The sequence below is a fragment of the Glandiceps talaboti genome, chromosome 8 (assembly GCF_964340395.1).
Source record: "Glandiceps talaboti chromosome 8, keGlaTala1.1, whole genome shotgun sequence".
NCBI lineage: Eukaryota > Metazoa > Hemichordata > Enteropneusta > Spengelidae > Glandiceps > Glandiceps talaboti.
Window position 1 is genome coordinate 12,257,173 of NC_135556.1, and position 20,098 is coordinate 12,277,270.

Genomic DNA, 20,098 nt, shown 5'->3' on the forward strand with positions numbered 1-20,098 from the left:
CTGAGCCTAAGGCTCATATTTTCCTAAGTACAATGTACTTCAAAACCCTGTTAAATACAGATAAGAATTAAGATATGTGTATGAGTCAAACAAACATATCTAATATCTTCTACAAATAAATATTGATGCTACATATAATCATATTTTTAAAATAATATTTCTCCTGAGTTCTGGTATATAATTCTACCAAATAAAGTACAATGAATAATTAGGTGAAATGGCTTGACTAACTTCACAACAACAAAATTAAATTATCCTGGAAATATCCCAGAATTATCCTGAGAGCTACATGTATGTTCAACATTTACATGTATATCTATCATATAGTATACACAGCTGCATTCTGTTCTAATCCATTCCTAAAGTCAGAGTTTTTCATGATTTCATTAATTAAATAATACAACATACATGTACTGTATTTCAATGCCTAGATTCTAATAATAAAAAGTGAGGATAATGGACATGACAGTATTTTAGCAATCTCTAGGAGCTGTACACAACTCAGTTAATTTTTGAGACCATCTGTACAAATTTGAAATGTACTGATAACTTTCAGTGTACTGCCTCTAGACTTCCTTGAGGAACTGTTTCTTTTAAAATTCTAGACTTTGTTCTATTCAGTGACATGTACATCAATATTACAGTTCTGGTTCATATTACCTTCAATATTTCAAGAATGTGTTTTTGCCTCCAAATCATTTGCATGGATCGTTTATATCAAGGTTTCCAAATGTCATCTAGTTGTTATTTTGGGTCATTTCATTATTGGTGAATTCAATTCTCCAATGGTACAGCTAGACACTGTTATCAGTGCTAATGCTTTCAATTTAGATCACAGACTACTATCATAATCACAGGCTGAGGGAGCTCTACAGGTAAACTTCCCCTGCTCCCCTCAACTATCAGACAAACAAGGTCACCAATATTAACCCAATTCCATTAATTCTCATGACCTACATGTGTATAAAGATCCCCGCTTTTCAAATATTGCTCCCAACTGCTTGCGATACTGATAGGAATCAACAATACTACTGTGATAGTCGTGCATGATGCCCATGTCATTTAAGATTATAGGCCTGATTTCAACATTTGTTTCTTTTATTTTTGTTTCATCTAACGAATCACATGTCATTTTACTAACCGAAACATGTTTAAATTATCACTAACTCGTAACCACGACATCTGTTGCATAACAGTTAGGTAAACCAAATGAACGTTAAACAAGCTACTATTTTTGGGTGCACCCAAAAATTGCTGCATTGACACCGGGATGCTCAGAGAAATGCACATGCATAATCCATTTAAGTTAAACCTACCAACGCCATATGGTGTTGTTATACTCATTTCAATACACATATCAACAAGTCACATTACTACAAATTATACTTGATGAGGTTTATGTAAGTATTTATTGACTACATGTAGATACAATAGTGTCATAAGTTGGCCCATGTACCTTTTAACTATTAAACAACTCAAAAGCTCAAAGGATAAGCTTTAAAATGGTATATAGTACTTGATCATTTTCTTACATGTATCTCTAAGTCAAACAAATCAACTACCAGCTATACATTATGTATTCTTATAATGACATTTTAGATTGAATCATGCAACCACTACATCGTGTGTAAGTGTGAAATTTCACTGACTGTAGGGGCTGCCAAAGAGAACTGACGATAGTAGTCTACAGCACTATCCTTCATTGAATCTTAAAGATCTCTCTACAGGTTAGACGATTTGATACCACTTCGGCATCCAGACTATGCAGAGATACAACATGAAATACAAGTAGAACATTAAGTTATCATTCGAATTAATAACAAATTCATGTCCATAATTAGTCTAAAAATAATATCTACTGGTTATTTATACTTTAATTACATTTAACTCTACAAAAATGACGTCATATATTCAAGGTTAAATTCCACATGAAATCCACACTTCAAAGTGTACCCTTGAATACCAAATCACCACGATCTGGCTTGCAATTGAAAACAAATCTTCAGTGTAAACAAAAGTAAGGGAGCAGCCTGAACTAGATTGACGTCACCAGGTCCTAGATATTGCAACATGGCAACAAGATATATGAAGGAGCTATGAAACACAAGCATTGATAAATTCTTATAATGTAATTTGTGGGGGAGTTAGTATTGATAATGCTAATCACAAAAGAATGAATGCAAAATTCAACTACTTCAGCTTTAGAGTTTGGAATACTGGTATATGCTTAATAATATAGGTCATGTATATACACTGTATTGTCGTGGAGTTCAAGAAGTACACATACATGTAGCTTGTTCCTATCAAAATTCTTTTTCTGTACAACATGTATGCGTACACTGCATTGTCATGGAGTTCGAATAAGTACACTTGACTTGTTCCTATTCGAAATTCTTTTTCTCTACAACATGCATACAAGAACACACTGCATTGTGTCCTTTTCTCTATAACATCTTGCAGGTATTGAATTTCCTCACAGTCAGATCCATGCCAGATCTGGCCAATATTTTAGAAACACACTGTCTCAGCTTCTTTTGATCTAACAGACTACTAGTACTACCTAATAAATTTGGTAGTCACAATGCAATATTTAGTAGTCTATGCATTGTGGACCAGTAACTGCTAATTTTGAGGCATGTCATTATAGTAATATATATCATTTTCTGGATGCCTTTTAGAAATTCAATCTTGAATATACATATGTATATGCATTAGGTTGTAGGTTTAATATTTCAACCACAAGTAAAGTAGAGCTTAGCACACGTGTTTGAATTTAGATATTGTATCTTATTTTCAGTACAAGCTGAAGAATTCATTAGTACCGACCTACTAGTATGTTACATGTAGTTTATTTTACTTAAAATAAGAACATGTAACATTATTCAATATATGTAATCCCTTCATGTATAGTCGTATATAGTATAGTAAATAAACCGAACAGATGTCTAAACGTATTTGTTTCAGATATAAAATCATGAAATTTGAATGTCAATTACCCTTAGTCGTTCAACGGTTCATGTCCTATTTTAGTTTCATAGTCTAGAATCTCTCAGATTATCAGTTGACAAGTAGAATTACACCCCTAATCATACAGCTGATGTCTTATCAAATATATTGTTTTACTGCTGGCACAATCCATATATACTATCTTGGTTGTATTTATCAACAAACACTTGTCAACCTACAATACAAACCCATATATACAGCCTGGTTATTACAGTTGAACAGAATAAAATGAAGACAAATTTGTAGTCTGATTCTGCAAATCTTGATTTGGGGTCATTGGACTTTGGACTTTGAACTTGAAAGATCATGCGAATACCATTAATAAATCACTTTATGTGAAATTTCCACTTGTCAAGATTTATCAGACTGTCTGAAAATTTATGTAAATGGCACAAACATTTTGCTAGTGTACGATTCAACTCTTTTCGTTCAATTAACGTAGACAGAATTACTGTTTTAAGCAAATGAGTTTGAATAGATTTCCACAATTCTTCTGCTGCTACTTGGCAAACAGAAGTATATCAGGTCAACTTCCAGTTTTCATAATGTTTTCATTGACATCCAACAAAATATAGAACAACAGAAAATATGCCATCTACATGTATAAGTTAATGTAAATAATGATATTTAGATGTTATCTCGATATTTTTTATCAATCAGCCAGGGAAAATATGAGTGACCTAAGGGTTTGTTTTTTTGTCAACCCTTTGGTCACAAGTATTTTTCCGCTGAATGAAGAAAAATATCGGAGAATAACATAATTATACCAGCGCCAGTAATATCAAAGAAAAATCAGGGAAAGTAATGGCAATTTTGAACGTTTTGACTCATATTTGAACACAGCAGAACCCATGATGTAGACACACATTGTTGTGACTGACATAGACGCGTGTTGTCATGACGTAGAACGAACTGAGTATATATTCCATATTTTTGTTCAACCTGGCTCGTGTATAATGACTACTATACTGTACACTCTTTAACTTTTCTGTAAACTTTTACATATATGTAATACTAGTTTGTGTGCATAATCAAATTATGCTATTTTCCTTCTTTTTTTATTTGAGGAAATTACAGTCAATACAACATCTGGATGCCAATGTGGTATCAAATCGTCTTTAACCCAAATAGTCTCTAATTTCTAATCTTTAATCTCAAGAGAGATCTTAAAATTAAATGAAGGATATCACTAGAGGTAAATCCACAATCGGTAAATAGCCATAGTAACCTCACAGACATGTATATTTCATAAAAGCCTCCCAAAAATGCCATGAAAATAAGGTAAAATTACTGCCAGAAGGAGAAGAAGGAAATTCATAGCATCATAAGCTAGCAATTAGATGTCCCTGTATACAAGAGGAATAGTCTAGTGAAGCACACATAGTGCAGAAACTGCCCATTCATATCTAGCAAACAGCTCAAAGAAGCCTCACAGCTCAAAAGAAGTCTCACACGACTACTAAATAGCCTGGATATTACTATTTAAACAAATGGAAAGACTTTGAGGTTTATCAAAGACATGTTCTACAAAGTACAAAACCTGAGTTATCATATCTGAAAACTCAAGGTCACATACCATATACTTCAAAGCTTGTGACAGGACAGACACTTTCTATAGAATATGGAGAATGGTGAATGCATATATAGCTTGAAGCAGTAAAACATCTGTGATTTCAGCTCTGTTATCTACAGAGTAATGATAACATCCACTCCCTGTATTTAACTTTGTATGAAGTATTTCTGGGTACACTCAGTTGAAAAGAATGTGCTATTGCTAAAAACAGGTGCAATATTGAAGCTAAGATATTCTACCAAATTACAAACACATAAACTTAATGTTTTCCATCTTTTTATAATAAAGGTTGCGACAATTACTTTGTCTGAGGTGTCAGTGTTTGAAACATGACATGTGATAGCGATGATGTCGTGTCTATATTTGATATAAAATATATGTACATTTATTAATTTCCCTATGGTGTTAATAATAGTATTGTTGGCTATATAGTATATGTTATGCAGTAACCGAGTCTACACAAAAGCTTGATACATACAGCTTCAATATACGTGTTTCTTGCCACAATGGAAATTTGTTTCATTGATGTGCACATTCAGTTCATTATTTTGGTGTAAATAGATAAAATTTACAAGATAATAGCCTACAAAAAAAATTGTATTACTGTTGAACAATTTTCTATCAAAATTTACATGATAAAGGACAAGTCCTGTCAAAACACATTATTTTGGGGATGATGATAATAATGATGATGAGAAATCACTTTGCTTTGGAATACCATCAACTATAATGTCTGGCCTTGAAAATATTGATACCAGGACACATTTATAGTTTGGTAAAAACAATATTGATTTTGCTGGTGGAAAATAAAGTGCATACACATGATTTGAACAGTGTGCTTATAAGGTACACGCGAGGATTTTACTTTGAAGTCAGAACTAGGTTAGTCGGGATGCCAAACCACGTCTGGTCAAAGTCCCTCAATCAGCACAAAAAGTTGTCCATCCAATCAGTGAACCCCAACTGCTACAGTGTATAAGTAGCCTGAGCTGATAAATATACCATATTTGCATATGCCATAACTGTCCAATAAACACCAACTTTAATATGAGGGACTGTGCTATTGGTTAGAATTTTGTGATTGATTAACAAAGACAAGATGATGACTGTGTGGGTGGTCATGGATGAATTTTGAATTACATCTCATGACTTCTAGAGTAACGACTTTGACTGTACATTGAGTGGAGGTGTAAATCGTAATGATACTGTATAAGAGCTAGACTAGAAATAGGTCAACCACGGTTCATGTTTTGCTTCCCCCCCCCCCCTCTCTCGCTCTCTCTGTTGTAAAGTGTTTGCAAGTAAAGTCTTTGCTGAAAACCAGTTACTTGTTATTATAATTTTATATCATGAGTTCATATGCAGCTGCATCCAACAACTCCAAGAGAAATGCAAACTTTTGCCTACAACCTATCAGAAGTTTTTGTTTCCTCTACCTTTAAAGTGGTAACTATTTGCATAGTATGTTTGTTTTACTCGAATTCGGGCACTTTCTGATTGTATTCGGTTGCCATAGTAACATACCACTACAGTCATAACTGCACAGATTAACAGATGTATGTTTACAAAATAAGGTCGTCTTCTTGTTTTCTTTTATGACATAATTGACTATGAAGAAGACCTAACAAAGGATGCCTCGTTGTCCTGTGTTGTTATGCAGATTTTTTCTATTATCACTTCTTGGTGCAACATCGGTCTTACCCCAGTAGTATCTGGGTGTTGTATGTTCTTTGTACAGTGTAAAGTCGATATTTCACGGAGGTAAACATCTACATCGTATTGATCGGATGACAAACGCTCTATAAATTGCAAAAGCAGGCTCCCTGAATGACAAGGTTCGGCCAAAATGCTACATCTGGAAATGTGCGTTAACGTTTCTGGTGCAAAGGGATGTCTGTCAAATTTCTTCGCGCATGAAGTATCACTGTCGAAAACACGAAACTCAAACGTGTTGACTAAGAAAATCAGCGAACATAATCAAATTAACAGCGAGAATGTGACTGACGACCCTAAAAGAATTTACACACACTGCTGGAATTCCATCATTATAATTGAGGAATTTCCTTTCTAACTACAGGATCTTCATTAAGTACCTGAATCCCGGGACCTGCCTCATGCTTCACGAAATATTTTGGTTTCACTTACCGCGACCTCATAGCTATCTGTTCCCCGACCACTTCCGCAGCCGCCTTCCGAAGATCTCCTCACAATTTTCCTGCGATCCCTAAAATACAAAAATGCTGATGCTAATGCATGATTGAGGATCAAAGACATCGTCTGCAATCAAAATTTCTCACTCAAAGTGATAATCAGAGTAATTTTGACGAAGATTTGTGCGATTTGTAAGTCCGCATAGCGTCTACGGTTGTAGTAATGTGTAGCTATCGATGTTGATAGTTTGCTGTGATTTCATTGGCTGCTTAGATAGACTCGCCCTCTAGCGGGCAAATTACTCTCCCATCAGTCTCCCTGAACAACTCTCGAATCTATAGGCAACATTTGTGTTTCGCCATCTTGAACGCCGCGTGGGGTTGTGGGATTGCTCTCGCAATGCGCACCGGGAAGACTGAGGGGGAGTAATCAGTCGAAAGCCATCTTAACCATAGACAACAGCATACGATTGATTACCGAATTATTTTGAAATTCCGTCATAGTCTGAAGCGACAGCCACTCCGGTAGGTCAATTTCATTGTCTTGAATGTACTAAGAAGTGTTTTTTCACTGTACGTCGTCATACAACTAAGGAATTAATCAACACATGTACGCTGTAAACGCTATTTGTAGCATCGCCGTATCGTGTGTTCCGTTATTACTTCTGGTAAGTTAAGCACAATTTCGGTAATATTTCTTTTTCTATGTCATTATTTCAACATTTCACTGCTATATTTTGACAAAAAATACCGAGGCAAACGACCACGCATGAAAACATGAGTGGCCTGTCTGGAGAGAAATTCCAATTCACTTTATGCTAGCATTAAATATGCATGATGGCGTCCAGATGACAGCTTCACTTTCATTTGAAAGGGAATGGTGGCATCTTCTATTGTTCGTTAATGTATGAGGAGTTAGCTTTAGACTTTCATAGATTCAAGAAAATGCTGCTCTTTGTTATTCGTCCCGCCAAAATTTGATTCAAGATTTGCTGAGCAAAGTTCGTAACTGCTATCATGGTGAATTTGTTTTAGTTAGTAATCTGCTAATCATACTACTGTTTTTAACATGATAAACTATAACCACTGAAGGTGTAACTGTATATAATAAAGTTACTAGGTTGTGACAATTATGACATATTAAAAATCACATTGTAGTTTAAATGTTATCCCATTGTCTTGAAGTGGATGGGTGTGTTCTCAGTGTCTAATATATTTCAAACTGGATATGTATCAACATCTAAGTTATTTTGGGAAATTTAATATCATATGGTTCTGTAGTAATAATTTCAATCATGCACTGAAAATTGTTCATTACAATGCTTTGATATATTTTTATGGTTGCTTTCTTTTTCATTTTAACAGTTTAGTCACCATGCCAAAAGGAGGTCACCACTGCTGTGTTGTTGGTTGCAATAGTAATAGTTCGTACTCCATCCCAAAGCGTAGATTTTTTCGTATTCCTGCAGCAAAGACAAAGGCTGAGTTACGACATAAATGGATCCGTCTTATTAAGCGAGCCCCACCCTTTGCAGTAACTGGTAACACAAGAGTTTGTGACCTGCATTTTGTTGATAAAGAGCCGACACTTTTGAACCCACTACCAGTAATTAATATGGGTTACACAATTGACATTAAAAAACCCCGTCGGGAAGTTATCAGGAAAGATGTCCCAGTCACAGCCAAGAAAAGGAAAGTTGTAAAACAGCCACTTGTGGAGAATGTCACTGGTGAAGGTACTAGTATTCAAGATCCTACAGATGTAAACAACAGTACTGGCATACACATGCATTCAGATGTCATTCAAGATGTGTCAGTTGTCCCAGCGCCTGTGAGTCATGTGTCACCAACAGACCACTCAGAAGTAAACCCAGAATATACTCCAATCAAGGAAACACTCTCGGTCACTGTTGGTCAGATAGATCACACAGGAGAGCTCAGTCTGGAAAATGAGAGACACCAGACTGAAGAGAATCAACAAAAGGAAGCCATACAAGTTCATGATCACACATACATTGCAGGTGACATTTCCATACAGGAAGAGTCAGCTAATCAAGACTTGTCCTGTGATGACACTAATTCACCTTTGCACTCAAGTAATGCTCAGTTTGACAGTAACAATGTTATGCCACCTGGCATTCCAAAATCAAATGGTACTTTGCCAGCAATAATAAAGAAGATGGCACGTGATATCAGCATGTTGAAAAACCAAGTTCGTAATCTTCAGCTAGCAAACAAAACAAGGCCAAAATTTTCCATCAATGATATTTCGCACAGTGACAAAAAAGTGCATTTCTACACTGGACTGCCATCATATAAAGCTTTCCATGTTATCTTTGAGAAACTGGTGAAGAAAAGCGCGAGCAAATTAGCAATGAATACAAGATTCTGGAAGACAAAAAGCCCATGGTACAAGAGAGGGAGAAAAACTGGTGGTCAACGTAAGTTGACTCTAGAAAATGAGTTTCTTCTTGTACTGATGAAGATAAGGCTTGGATCATTGGATGAAGATCTGGCAGACAGATTTGGTGTAAGCCCGGCTTCAGTCAGTTTATTGGTAAACAGGTGGTTACCTGTACTGTCAAGATGTTTGAAGAAGCTCATTGTATGGCCTTCAAGGGATTTGGTAAGTACATTATTTATTCAAATAATTCATGTTTATGGGTATATACAATGACCCCAAGTGCATATACTCGTCGGTACATTGAACAATTGTTGATATTTAAAAAATGGCGTTATACATGCAATGAGAATGTATACCTTCATGTTTTAAAGTTGGGGACATAAACATTTGAGATAGGGGAATAGCACTGTAAGTGTTTAGACATGTGCTATCATTTCTCTGATATCACATTCCGTGTTAGATGTGATAGTAATGTATGCTTGGACCTATTCTCTTCATTACAGATTAGGACACATTTACCTGCTCAATTTAAGAAGAAGTTATATGCCAACACCAGGGTGATAATAGATTGCGCAGAGATCTTCATAGAGAGACCAAGCAATATTTTGGCCAGACAACAAACATACTCAAACTACAAGCACCATAATACTGCGAAGTTCTTGGTAGGAATAACTCCAACTGGTGGTATCTGTACATTATCTAAAGCCTGGGGTGGAAGAGCGTCCGATAAGCATATTGTCGAGAATTCAAGTAAGTAATGTTGGATGTTTATTACTTGGAGCCAAAGCTATGGTCTGTTCAAATTCCAGTGTATAATAACGTTTACCTGAAATGTGAATGTCAAAGAAATATTTTTTGTCTCTGCGAGTAAAAACAACACAATATTACAAATATTTTTTCTTACTTAAAAGTGTTTTTACTCATACATTATAGAAAATATATTCTCCACTTTCTTCAAGGATATCCATGTATGGCCAACCATAAACACATGTTTTACATTGATCAGTTACTTACATATTGACAATTAATTTATCAACGTCTGTTGGGAACACTGCTATCTTTATGTGCAGAAATTTTATTTTATTTCAACAGAATGAACTGTTCTGCTAATTTTGACTAGTAAGGATTAATACAAATTGGGCAAGTAATATATTGTAGAATATCAATTACACTAATGCACTGTGCTTATATTTTTATTCCAGAGCCAGAGTTTCTTGACAAACTGGATGTAGGTGATCAAGTCATGGCTGACAGAGGATTCGACATTAGCAATATTCTTGCCAGGAAGTCATGCACTCTAGTTATTCCACCATTCACCAGAGGCAAAACACAACTGAGTCAAAGGGAAGTAGAACAAGGTCGTCAGATTGCAACCCTACGAATCCATGTTGAACGTGCCATTGAACGTATCAAAAGATTCCGTATTCTTCAAGGAGTGTTTCCCATAAAAAGACTCTGCCTGCTCAATGACATACTAACTGTTTCTGCAGCTCTTACCAATCTACAACCTCCTCTAGTAGTTGATCCTCCAAAGCCTGTAGGTGTAGAAGAATTGTCAGGTTTAGCTGTAGTGGACAATTGATGGGAGTTAAATTGGGAAAGCATTGTTTCAACTTTTGTTTGCATGTAATATAAGTCCTGAGGACAGTCTTTAATCCCTGTCGGTATATAATGTAATTGTAACTAAACTACTGGTAATAAGTTTACCAGACAATGCATCATCATTTTGATTTACCTGTTAAGATTAAATAGATTTAGTTGAATGATCCAGTTATTGTTTTTGGTTCCTGGTATGTTATCAGCATGGGGTCATTAGATGTAGCATTTCTCTCCATTGTAACACTACAAAATTGAAAGCAGTTTAACAATATCAGCAGCGATATTACTGTAATATATAGCAAGCAAATTCTTATTCTATGCATTTATTGAACGTAGTGAGCTTCACCCTACAACTTAATTCTGTATACTATATACATCTGTATCTTTGACGGATTGCCTTTTATGGTTATAATGTAGGACACAGGTCTGGAGTGCTAAATAAATAAAACATCATTATTATCAATTGAGAAATAAGTATTTGTGTTTGCGTGTGTATATATGAGTATCTTCAAATGGGTGGCTATCTTCACACTAGTCATACACATCTTCTATCTCCACAAACTTTCGATGACATAATTATTCAATAGGCCAAATAAGATATTTATTTACAACGATAACAATGACGTGCCGATAATGACAAAATTAGATTAGTACACCATACAATTGTAACAGCTGGTAAATATTGAAATATGAAAAGTGCCACTTTGTAACAAATTTATAAATATATGTTTTACATCAATTCTAAATCCTTTTCAACTAAGCCATGACTCATACTTTACATTGTGCAGATATTCAAATATGTAACATAGGTATAAAATGAAAAGAGAAGTACAACCGAAATAAGAAAAATTATAGTAATGATGAAATTACATCGCAATGAATGTGAATAAAAAGGGGCTCAGAAAAGTACAACCGAAATATGAATAATTATAATTATGAAATTACATCTCAATAAATGCAAATGAAAATGGGGCTCTTACGATCAAGGTGAAGCCATGGAAATCTGAGAATCTCAATATTTCAGTTAGAGTCAGACAAAGAAAATGTAAAATGTTAAGAAAATGCTGTGTATGTTAGCAAACTGCAAAATTGCACTTGGTTTTGAATTACTACAATATGATTCTCAGACCAACATGTCACTTTGAGTTTATGTGCCCATTTAAAACGTACATGTCAACTGAAAATGCAAAAAATACTACTCAAAAAAAAATGCACAATGGAGTAAAATATGCACAATAAAGTGCACTTTACATGATTGCCACTTTTAGGTACAAATTTACTGGACAATTGTAAATGTTTCATACATCAAGATACAAAGTGGTAAATGAGGTTGTAAATTTAAATATTGTCTTACTGAAGTTCATTGCATGGCTTCTACACTTGTCAAATATACTAAAAAATAAATTTATATAATATATACATGTATCAATATTGTCTCACTATTGTTCATTGCACAATCTTTCTACAGTTCATTGCATGGCTTCTATACTTGTCAAATATACTAAAAAAATAAATTTATATAACATGTATAAATATTGTCTCACTGAAGTTCATTGCACATTCTTTCTACAGTTCATTGGATGGCTTCTATTACTTGTCAAATATAATAAAAAATAAATTTATATAATATATACATGTATAAATATTGTCTCACTATAGTTCATTGCACAATCTTTCTACAGTTCATGTTCTTTCTATAGTCCTTGTTTATTTTGTACAGCTGCTACAAAACCAGTCCTTACAGAGTACATTCTCCTCTCCTGTTAGTCCCACACATTTAAAGTGGGACCATATATCACATCTATCACATGCAACAGCATTTGTGGTGACTGGACGGTTACAGGTGCCACATGGATAGAGACCCTTACGGCGTTTTGAGTTGATACGTTGTGAAGTTGTATTGATATTGATTAATGGTGTACTAGTACTCGGTTGATCTGAAGTATGTTGTTGGCTTTGCTGGCGATGGCGCGATGAGGACGTACTAGAATGTAGTGGCATGGTAATTGGTTGATTTGTAGTTGGCCGATCTGTGCTGAGCTGTGCCTTTACATCTTGCATTATTTCTGGAACAATATATTTCAAATAAAACAGATCAATATTTCTTGTAACTTTGTCCCAGAATGACTGGTCAAATTGTACTGGAATTATCAAAAGTCCATGGTCCGTATAAACAATGAAATCACAGAGACTGGTTTCTGTCAAAGCCATCTGTGTTTGTACCTGAGTGTAATATTGGTGACTTGGATCCAAACTATAAACTCCTTCACTGTCTTCCCTAATGTATGATATTTCTTTTCCTATGGCCTCTTGTGGTTTCTTGTCTCTTGCACTGTATGGACATTTACACTCTAAAACTTTCCTCCTACAGCAGTCGCAGTGAACTTTTCTGTCTGTTGATGCTCCCTTGTGTGCTTCTCCTGGACTAATGGTCAAACCGGACTTCTCAACTTTAAGATTTTGGTGGTATTGGGACATAACCTCTACATATCGTTTTACAGCAACGTCTTCTTTCTCTCTGCCCCATCTAATGGCTAATGGTGGATTTGCTATGCTAATTGTTGATTTTCCCTTGATTGATGACATAGTAGTTTTGCTGGGTTGCTGTCCTTTTCTTTCCATGAATCTGTGTACTGCATGGGCCTTTGTCGCTGTCACCCTATACTGTCTGTGTTTATGCCATTGGTTTTCATTGCTCTGTTCTTTGGTAGCTGCATCCAGTAAATTTGCCTGTTCAGTATTGACGCTTAGTTTTATTTTCTGGTACAGTTCATCTTCTGATATTGTTGGGTTTTCTTGAATTTGTTCAGTTGCAATTTCAATTATTGGTTTTGGTAGTGATGCGGTTGGTGGTTTTGAGGTAGACATAATTTGACTGGTAACGACTTCAATATCTTCAGCTGGTTCTTGGAACACGATAGTATCATCGCCACCTGATCTCTTACTGGTACTTGGTTCAATCATTTGAAGAAAAACACAGTTGGCAGACGTTCCACACACAATATCCCACAAGTCATCATCTGGGTCACTGCTGCAGACTGGGATTACTGGTCTTGATTTAACTTTTCTCTTTTTACCGTACTTGGCATGATGAAAATCTATATCATCAATTTCAGCTGGCTTTGTTTTGTCATTGTAGTGATCACTCCAAATACATGGAACTTCTGTACATGTGGCTGGTTTGTTTAATCCTGCATCTGTAGCACTTACTATTTTAAAGAGTAATGCAGCGACATGAGTGCATACTTCACCTAACCTATAGTTTGGAAATAAATAATAAAAAAATAACCTGTCAGTATGTAGTACATGTATTCAACTGATTCTTATTTAACATGTTTATTTATCTTTCACAGGTTTAACTTCCTTGCAAACTGAGAGTCATCCAGGTCATTCCAGATTATAGTAAATGTCAATCATGCCTCAATTAGATGGACTCAAAGATGAATAAATTGTACACAAACAATCAGACTTATGAAAAGTTGAGAAGAGTTTTCCCACACATTATTGATATTTTACAGGTTTGAATGTAATTTAATATTGTGATACAATATGACATACTAGTAATCTAAGACACTTACCCAGCCATACACTGACAACGAGCTCCTTTGATGGTCAAGTCTTCATTATTAACACAGACCCACACAGCATAAGGGTCAGTGTTGGCCTGAGATCTACGAACTGTTGTCTTGATAAATACACACGGACTGTCTGGGATTTTATAAACATGAAGAAGGTGAACGAACCCACTGGTGACAAATTGATATGCATCCAATGCCCTGTATGACTTTAAACTATCCTGGGTGTAGAATCCTATAGCAGAAAAAAAAATGAAACCAATCAAGATGTATCACTCAACAACAAGAACCGCTAAGAGTCAAACAATAACCATGTCTTATTAAATATTTAACAAGGAACCTGAATGACCCTCAAAAGGGTCATTTCTACTTACCTATTAAATCAATTATCATTTTGAAATTACCACAGTAATATTTGATTGTGATTCACTTTGTCCCAATTTCAACTCGCCCCATTTTTAACTCGCCCCAACAACACTAGTAAATGTTTATAAATCTAAAAGATACATAGACTCGAATTACGGGTACTGAAAAATTTACATGATTTTACCTACGTGCGTGGCCAGTTGAAGCGCAGCAAATGTAACATTTCGTAGCAAAAAGTGGTGTGGGTTTTGGCTAAGTGTTTGTTAGATCTAGAACTTATACTAGCACAACAACTTTCCTCAGTCATGGAATATCATTTTTCACATTAGGACTTAATGTTTACAACCCAAATAAGAAATAATAATGATAATAACCAGGGAGAATATTAGTGACTGACGGGTACGGGTTTTGGAAACTTTTCTCCTCTCCCTAACCGTAGTTAACGTAATTGTAGTATGTGTTTACAGTACTACAGTACTACGTCATTAATAGTGCATGGAAGTAGAACCCATAGGGTTCTACTTCCATGATTAGTGGAATACGAGATACCACAGACACAAGAGACGTTGTCGAAAACCTAGAATTTTTCATGACAACCATGCCTTTTGACCTAGCAAATTTTGTCAGTGATGCTTTTTGTAAGAGAAAGGAATTTATGTACAGTGTTTAAATATATACGCTTACTTATTCATAAGTTAAAGATTTGTATTACTTTAGTGTCTTGTAAGCCCTAGGGGCTGGGTGTGGCTATGGGTAAGTCCACACATGACACTTTAATAAATAAACATAACAATATAACATAACAACTACTAGGTTCGATTTCATATATGCACAGGTAAATTATATTGTAAAGAGTTGGGACGAGTTGAAATGGGACAAGTTGATCCGTCACCTAATATTTAGATAAGCAATTTGGCTGAAAGGAATATTGAAAATTAAAACATGACAAAATATATTGTTTTCACGAAGAAGAATTGCAACATGCAGAGTACAATATGTGGGTTTAAAATGTACAGGGAATGAATCACAATTTTTGAATACTAAAAAACAACACAAGAAATATCCCTATATATTAAATAAAAGTTATAAAATTTTCAAAATAGTCAACATATGGGAAATAGACAGGGAAACTCAGGTGATCATGTACTTGTCTCCTATTCCAAAAAGTAAACATTGGCAGGCTAAAAATTATACTGGAGTACACGTACATTAACAAATTGAAAGGCCAGAATTTTAATTTCAGGTTGTCAATTTAGTGTTATCAGTTGGGCTTTGGGGATGACACTGTGATTATACTGTTGTTCAAGACAAACTTTATCTACACGCTTTTCAGACAGTGACTTCAAAATGGGCCTTTACATAAAATTACATCCAAAATTATAGAGTGGCTATTTCTGTTACATACCTGGTGTGTTTATCAAATAGTGATATATGTCTGCATATGTCAACGGTGGAGTCTCCTTCACATCTGTTATCCACTCTCTTTCTGCAATGCCATCTGGGTCCGGTAATGTCTCCCCCTTCTCTCCACTTAGAATTTCTTGAAGCCTCTTCTTACTCTGCTCTTCTGTCTCTTGCTGTGATGGATTCACTGGTACTTTTAACTTCCAAGCCCAAAATGCCAATACTGCCAGTTCTCCCTGTCTTCCGTCTGCTCTAATTCTCCTCTGCCCCAAATATCTCTTCAAATCCTTTACTGTATATTCCCTGAAATGGTCAACCGTAATTATGTCTGAACTATCCATTGAGATGTTCGACTGAAAGATTAGTACTGTATTGAAATATAATGTGAAAATATGACGGGTTACCAGAAAACAATATATCTAAATGAAATATATACAATTTTATAAATTAGTGGTTACAGAAAAAAAATCAATGACTGGCAAATTATTATAACACTTAACTTATGGAGTACTTCCCAATGAATTACTATAGAATACTTAACTTGTGACGAACCTGTATGAGAGATGGAAAAATGTAATTTGTTATTCAAAACAGTAGAAAGAAAATTCAGACCTTGTCATATATGAAAAGTACTATACTAGGGAAATCTATTTGGTATAAAATCTTACTACTTCTTTGATGCTGTATATTGTTGGTATCAGTTTTGCACATTCACTCAGATTCTACATAGCAGAAGGTTGGCAAAGACATGAATTTAATTTTTCTCTGAGACAATTTGAAAATTACTGTAAAATATGTATGATCAAGATATGCAAAGCTGATATTGTCTATTTCTTAGCCTCATGGTACATGTAATTAGAAGTAATATCATTCATTGTAAATGTTTGAGTTTTCTTAGACTGTAAATTAACTAGCAATGTGCTATGGAAATAGTACCATCAATTACAAAAAGTGACACACCCCCTTCCCAATACTGCACTAAGATTTGGGATAGAATCGATTTAAACTAAAAAGACAGATAGCAGAACCACTTCCATGGCTCAGCCATTACTTATTACTGAAAATTTGGTATAATATGTCATTAAAAATCTAAACATTCATTTTCATGACATGATAACTATCCTCAGATCTGACCAGCCCCATACCCGGAAATATGCCACGCCCCCTTTCAATAGTATTTGGAAGTGAGCACCAATGGACAGTTTAGCAGCAATTGTGAAAGTGTTATTATTATGTAAATGTGCCCAACAGTTGTTTGATACATTAAGCAACAGTCATGTTTTTAGAACTGATTTTTGGAATGAAAGGAAGGTGTGAACACATCTTTACAATATGTACCCAAGCTGTGAAAGTTGCAATCAAACAATGAATTCGATGTTTCAATTCTGAACTAAAATGCACAATGAGAAGACAACAGAGCGATTGAAATTTCAACAGTTATACTTTCATGTTCTATAATAACGTATAAATAGAGAGCAACACGACATCAGAATACTGATTGTAAGTCGAAAACGCGTCATAAAATGATGTAAACAGCATTCACTTACCCCTGACAGTCGATCACAACATTCAACACGTCCAAATCGCCGATCGTAAAAAAAGTCTTGAAATGACAACGTTCGGTGAAAAAAAAAATCTTGGTACATCAAAAACGATAAAAAAAAGCTTATGGAATGGTTATCTCTTCAAACTCTCACGGAAACTCAAAACAATTCGGTAATCAATGTGCGCTATTCGTATGGTGTTGTCGATAGTAAAGATGGCTTTCGACTGATTACTCCCCCTCAGTCTTCCCGGTGCGCATTGCGAGAGCAATCCCACAACCCCACGCGGCGTTCAAGATGGCGAAACACAAATGTTGCCTATAAAAAGTCGGAAAAATGTACGAATGAATCAAAATTACATTTTGGAGGATCCGCAGACACGATCAGGTCTTTTGCATTGTCGCCATGTTGTGATACTATGTTGACCTGCTCTAAGGCTAGCGCTAGTGCTAATGGGATCGTGTTAATTTTTAATTTGTGTGTTGCTGTGCCGACATATAGTCTTCTCCCGATTGCTCATTCCATGACGAGGCCGCGATTCTTTCAACGCTAATTGCATGAGTTGCGCCTTTGAAAGTTAATATAATGCCACTGTCAGTCGTCGCATACGAACGAACAAACTCTATGGCATTACTATTCATCCATACATAATAACAAACCATTACGATCTCTAATAAGTAACAAAGGAAACGTTTTCAGCTTTTAGTAACCGACATTGCATTTATACACAGGGAATGTAGACTTTACGTTTACGGTATAAGACGTAGGGCTATCGAGCTATTAGCACAGTCACTTGTGAGCTAATACTCGATTCAAGGAGCTAATATATTGGAGGATAGTCATGATACAAAATAATGTCGTTATTAGGTATTTACAAACATTCAAAACATACCGTCACTGGTGTCTGCATTGGAAATAGATATAACTCACAAGCGACGACATGTGGGTATTATAAGCTTATTAGACTATTCCATGCACGTATCTCTGATATTTGATATGCAAAGTGATGCTATGTGCAAAACTTTTAGTTTTTTTTCCAAAGACATGCAGCTGGACATGCTTATTTCTTTTCTTACTCCATTTTAGTAGCTTCATTTTACATATTCCCTCCCTCATGGTTGGTTTGTATGCAAACGAAACATTTACGCTGTCAGAATATAAAACATGCCCCTTAGGGAGAGGGGGAGGAATGGGGGGGGGGGTCACATTTTACAAACCTGTTCTTGGAGAGGGTCATATTTTGCATTATAATGTTTGGGGGAGGGTCACATTTTACAATCCGTAGTTTTGTGACCAAATTGAAGATTTCCTCAAAAGGAATAAAGTTGAACTAGAGGAGGCTCATGTGGCACACATCCTTGGTCAGCAGACATTATAGAGGCTCCAAATATACATCCAATATTGGAAGTAGGTGACAGCCAAGAGAAAGGGGAGAGGATTCTTCTTCTGCTGCTGCTGCTGATGATGATGATAGTGGTGGTGGTGGTGGTGGTGGTGGTGGTGGTGGTGGTGGTGGTGATGATGATGATGATGATGATGATGATGATGATGATGATGATGGTGATGATGATGATGATGATGATGATGATGGTGATGGTGGTGGTGGTGGTGGTGGTGGTGGTGGTGGTGGTGATGATGATGATGATGATGATGATGATGATGATGATGATGATGATGATGATGATGATGATGATGATGATGATTTAGTTTTGAATGTAGTAGAGAGCACGGACAGTGATACTAGTACATGTACTGGCTCAAGTAGTGACAGTGAGTCAGATAAGAGTGACACTGATATTTGCAATACTGAAGGTGAACGTGATGATGATGACAATGATATCAGGGAACTTTTACAAGTGACCAGCTCAGGCAGCTGCAGAGTATGCACAACATATGGAAAGTACGTTTTAGATACTAAATAGATTATGTATGATTATGAGAAAGGTAACTAACTAGCCATCTTTTACTGTTTGTCACTTTATCTGTTCAAATATTACTTCCTAATACAGAGTCAAAATCATTTAATTTGTATGTACTAATATACATGTAATGGGAATATTGATTAATGTTCAGTATATGCAATTGTCATGGGGAGGGTCATGCTTTACAAAATGGGACAAAGGGAGGGTTGTTTGTACAATATATGTAATCCAGAAAATCATTAAAAAAGAGGATGAGAGAGTAAATTCCAGGATCTGCGCACTGACTTTAGTTTTACATTGTAAGCGTATTAACCATGATCATGACGATGATTCCTACTCGACATCTCTGCGAACAGAAAGGTAAACCATTGAAAAAAAACCCACATAATAGAACACACTAAGCTAGGTTACAAAATGTATATTGTGCTTGAAACCCGTGTAAACGCTTTAATCCGATTCTTTAAAATGTTATCGATGGCCAGAAAGGGAAAATAGAACTGTCGGAGTCTGTAACTGCGACGGAAATACCGTATGGATACAAGTATCACCATGACA

General features: G+C 35.6%; 3 protein-coding genes across 3 annotated transcripts in view; 1 reads left to right on the forward strand and 2 right to left on the reverse strand.

Annotated features, from left to right (window-relative positions):
• Positions 1 to 6,853, reverse strand: part of LOC144438465 (cGMP-dependent 3',5'-cyclic phosphodiesterase-like) — a 66,442-nt gene extending 59,589 nt beyond the window's left edge. The window contains 1 exon segment of the mRNA XM_078127495.1: positions 6,757 to 6,853. Coding sequence (XP_077983621.1) covers positions 6,757 to 6,853 — 97 coding nt within the window.
• A 262-nt stretch (positions 6,854 to 7,115) lies between these two features.
• On the forward strand, positions 7,116 to 11,176 carry LOC144438467 (uncharacterized). The gene is made up of 4 exons (XM_078127497.1): positions 7,116 to 7,254; positions 8,095 to 9,355; positions 9,637 to 9,883; positions 10,336 to 11,176. Exons 2-4 carry the CDS (start codon positions 8,105 to 8,107, stop codon positions 10,713 to 10,715), a joined length of 1,878 nt encoding a protein of 625 aa, XP_077983623.1. The 5' UTR covers positions 7,116 to 7,254; positions 8,095 to 8,104; the 3' UTR covers positions 10,716 to 11,176.
• A 132-nt stretch (positions 11,177 to 11,308) lies between these two features.
• On the reverse strand, positions 11,309 to 17,864 carry LOC144438466 (uncharacterized). The gene is made up of 4 exons (XM_078127496.1): positions 17,625 to 17,864; positions 16,079 to 16,629; positions 14,311 to 14,542; positions 11,309 to 13,988 (listed from the first exon to the last, which is right to left on the reverse strand). Exons 2-4 carry the CDS (start codon positions 16,416 to 16,418, stop codon positions 12,440 to 12,442), a joined length of 2,121 nt encoding a protein of 706 aa, XP_077983622.1. The 5' UTR covers positions 16,419 to 16,629; positions 17,625 to 17,864; the 3' UTR covers positions 11,309 to 12,439.
• Between the last annotated feature and the right edge of the window lie 2,234 nt (positions 17,865 to 20,098).

Excerpts from the sequence above, each read along its gene's own strand:
- LOC144438466 (XM_078127496.1), bottom strand. The coding sequence starts at position 16,418 with ATGGATAGTTCAGACATAATTACGGTTGACCATTTCAGGGAATATACA. Across the intron at positions 14,543-16,078 it reads CTATTTGATAAACACACCAG|GATTCTACACCCAGGATAGT; the intron begins GTATGTAACAGA and ends TTTCTGCTATAG. Across the intron at positions 13,989-14,310 it reads CGTTGTCAGTGTATGGCTGG|GTTAGGTGAAGTATGCACTC; the intron begins GTAAGTGTCTTA and ends TCCAAACTATAG.
- LOC144438467 (XM_078127497.1), top strand. The coding sequence starts at position 8,105 with ATGCCAAAAGGAGGTCACCACTGCTGTGTTGTTGGTTGCAATAGTAAT. Across the intron at positions 9,356-9,636 it reads TATGGCCTTCAAGGGATTTG|ATTAGGACACATTTACCTGC; the intron begins GTAAGTACATTA and ends TCTTCATTACAG. Across the intron at positions 9,884-10,335 it reads GCATATTGTCGAGAATTCAA|AGCCAGAGTTTCTTGACAAA; the intron begins GTAAGTAATGTT and ends TTTTTATTCCAG.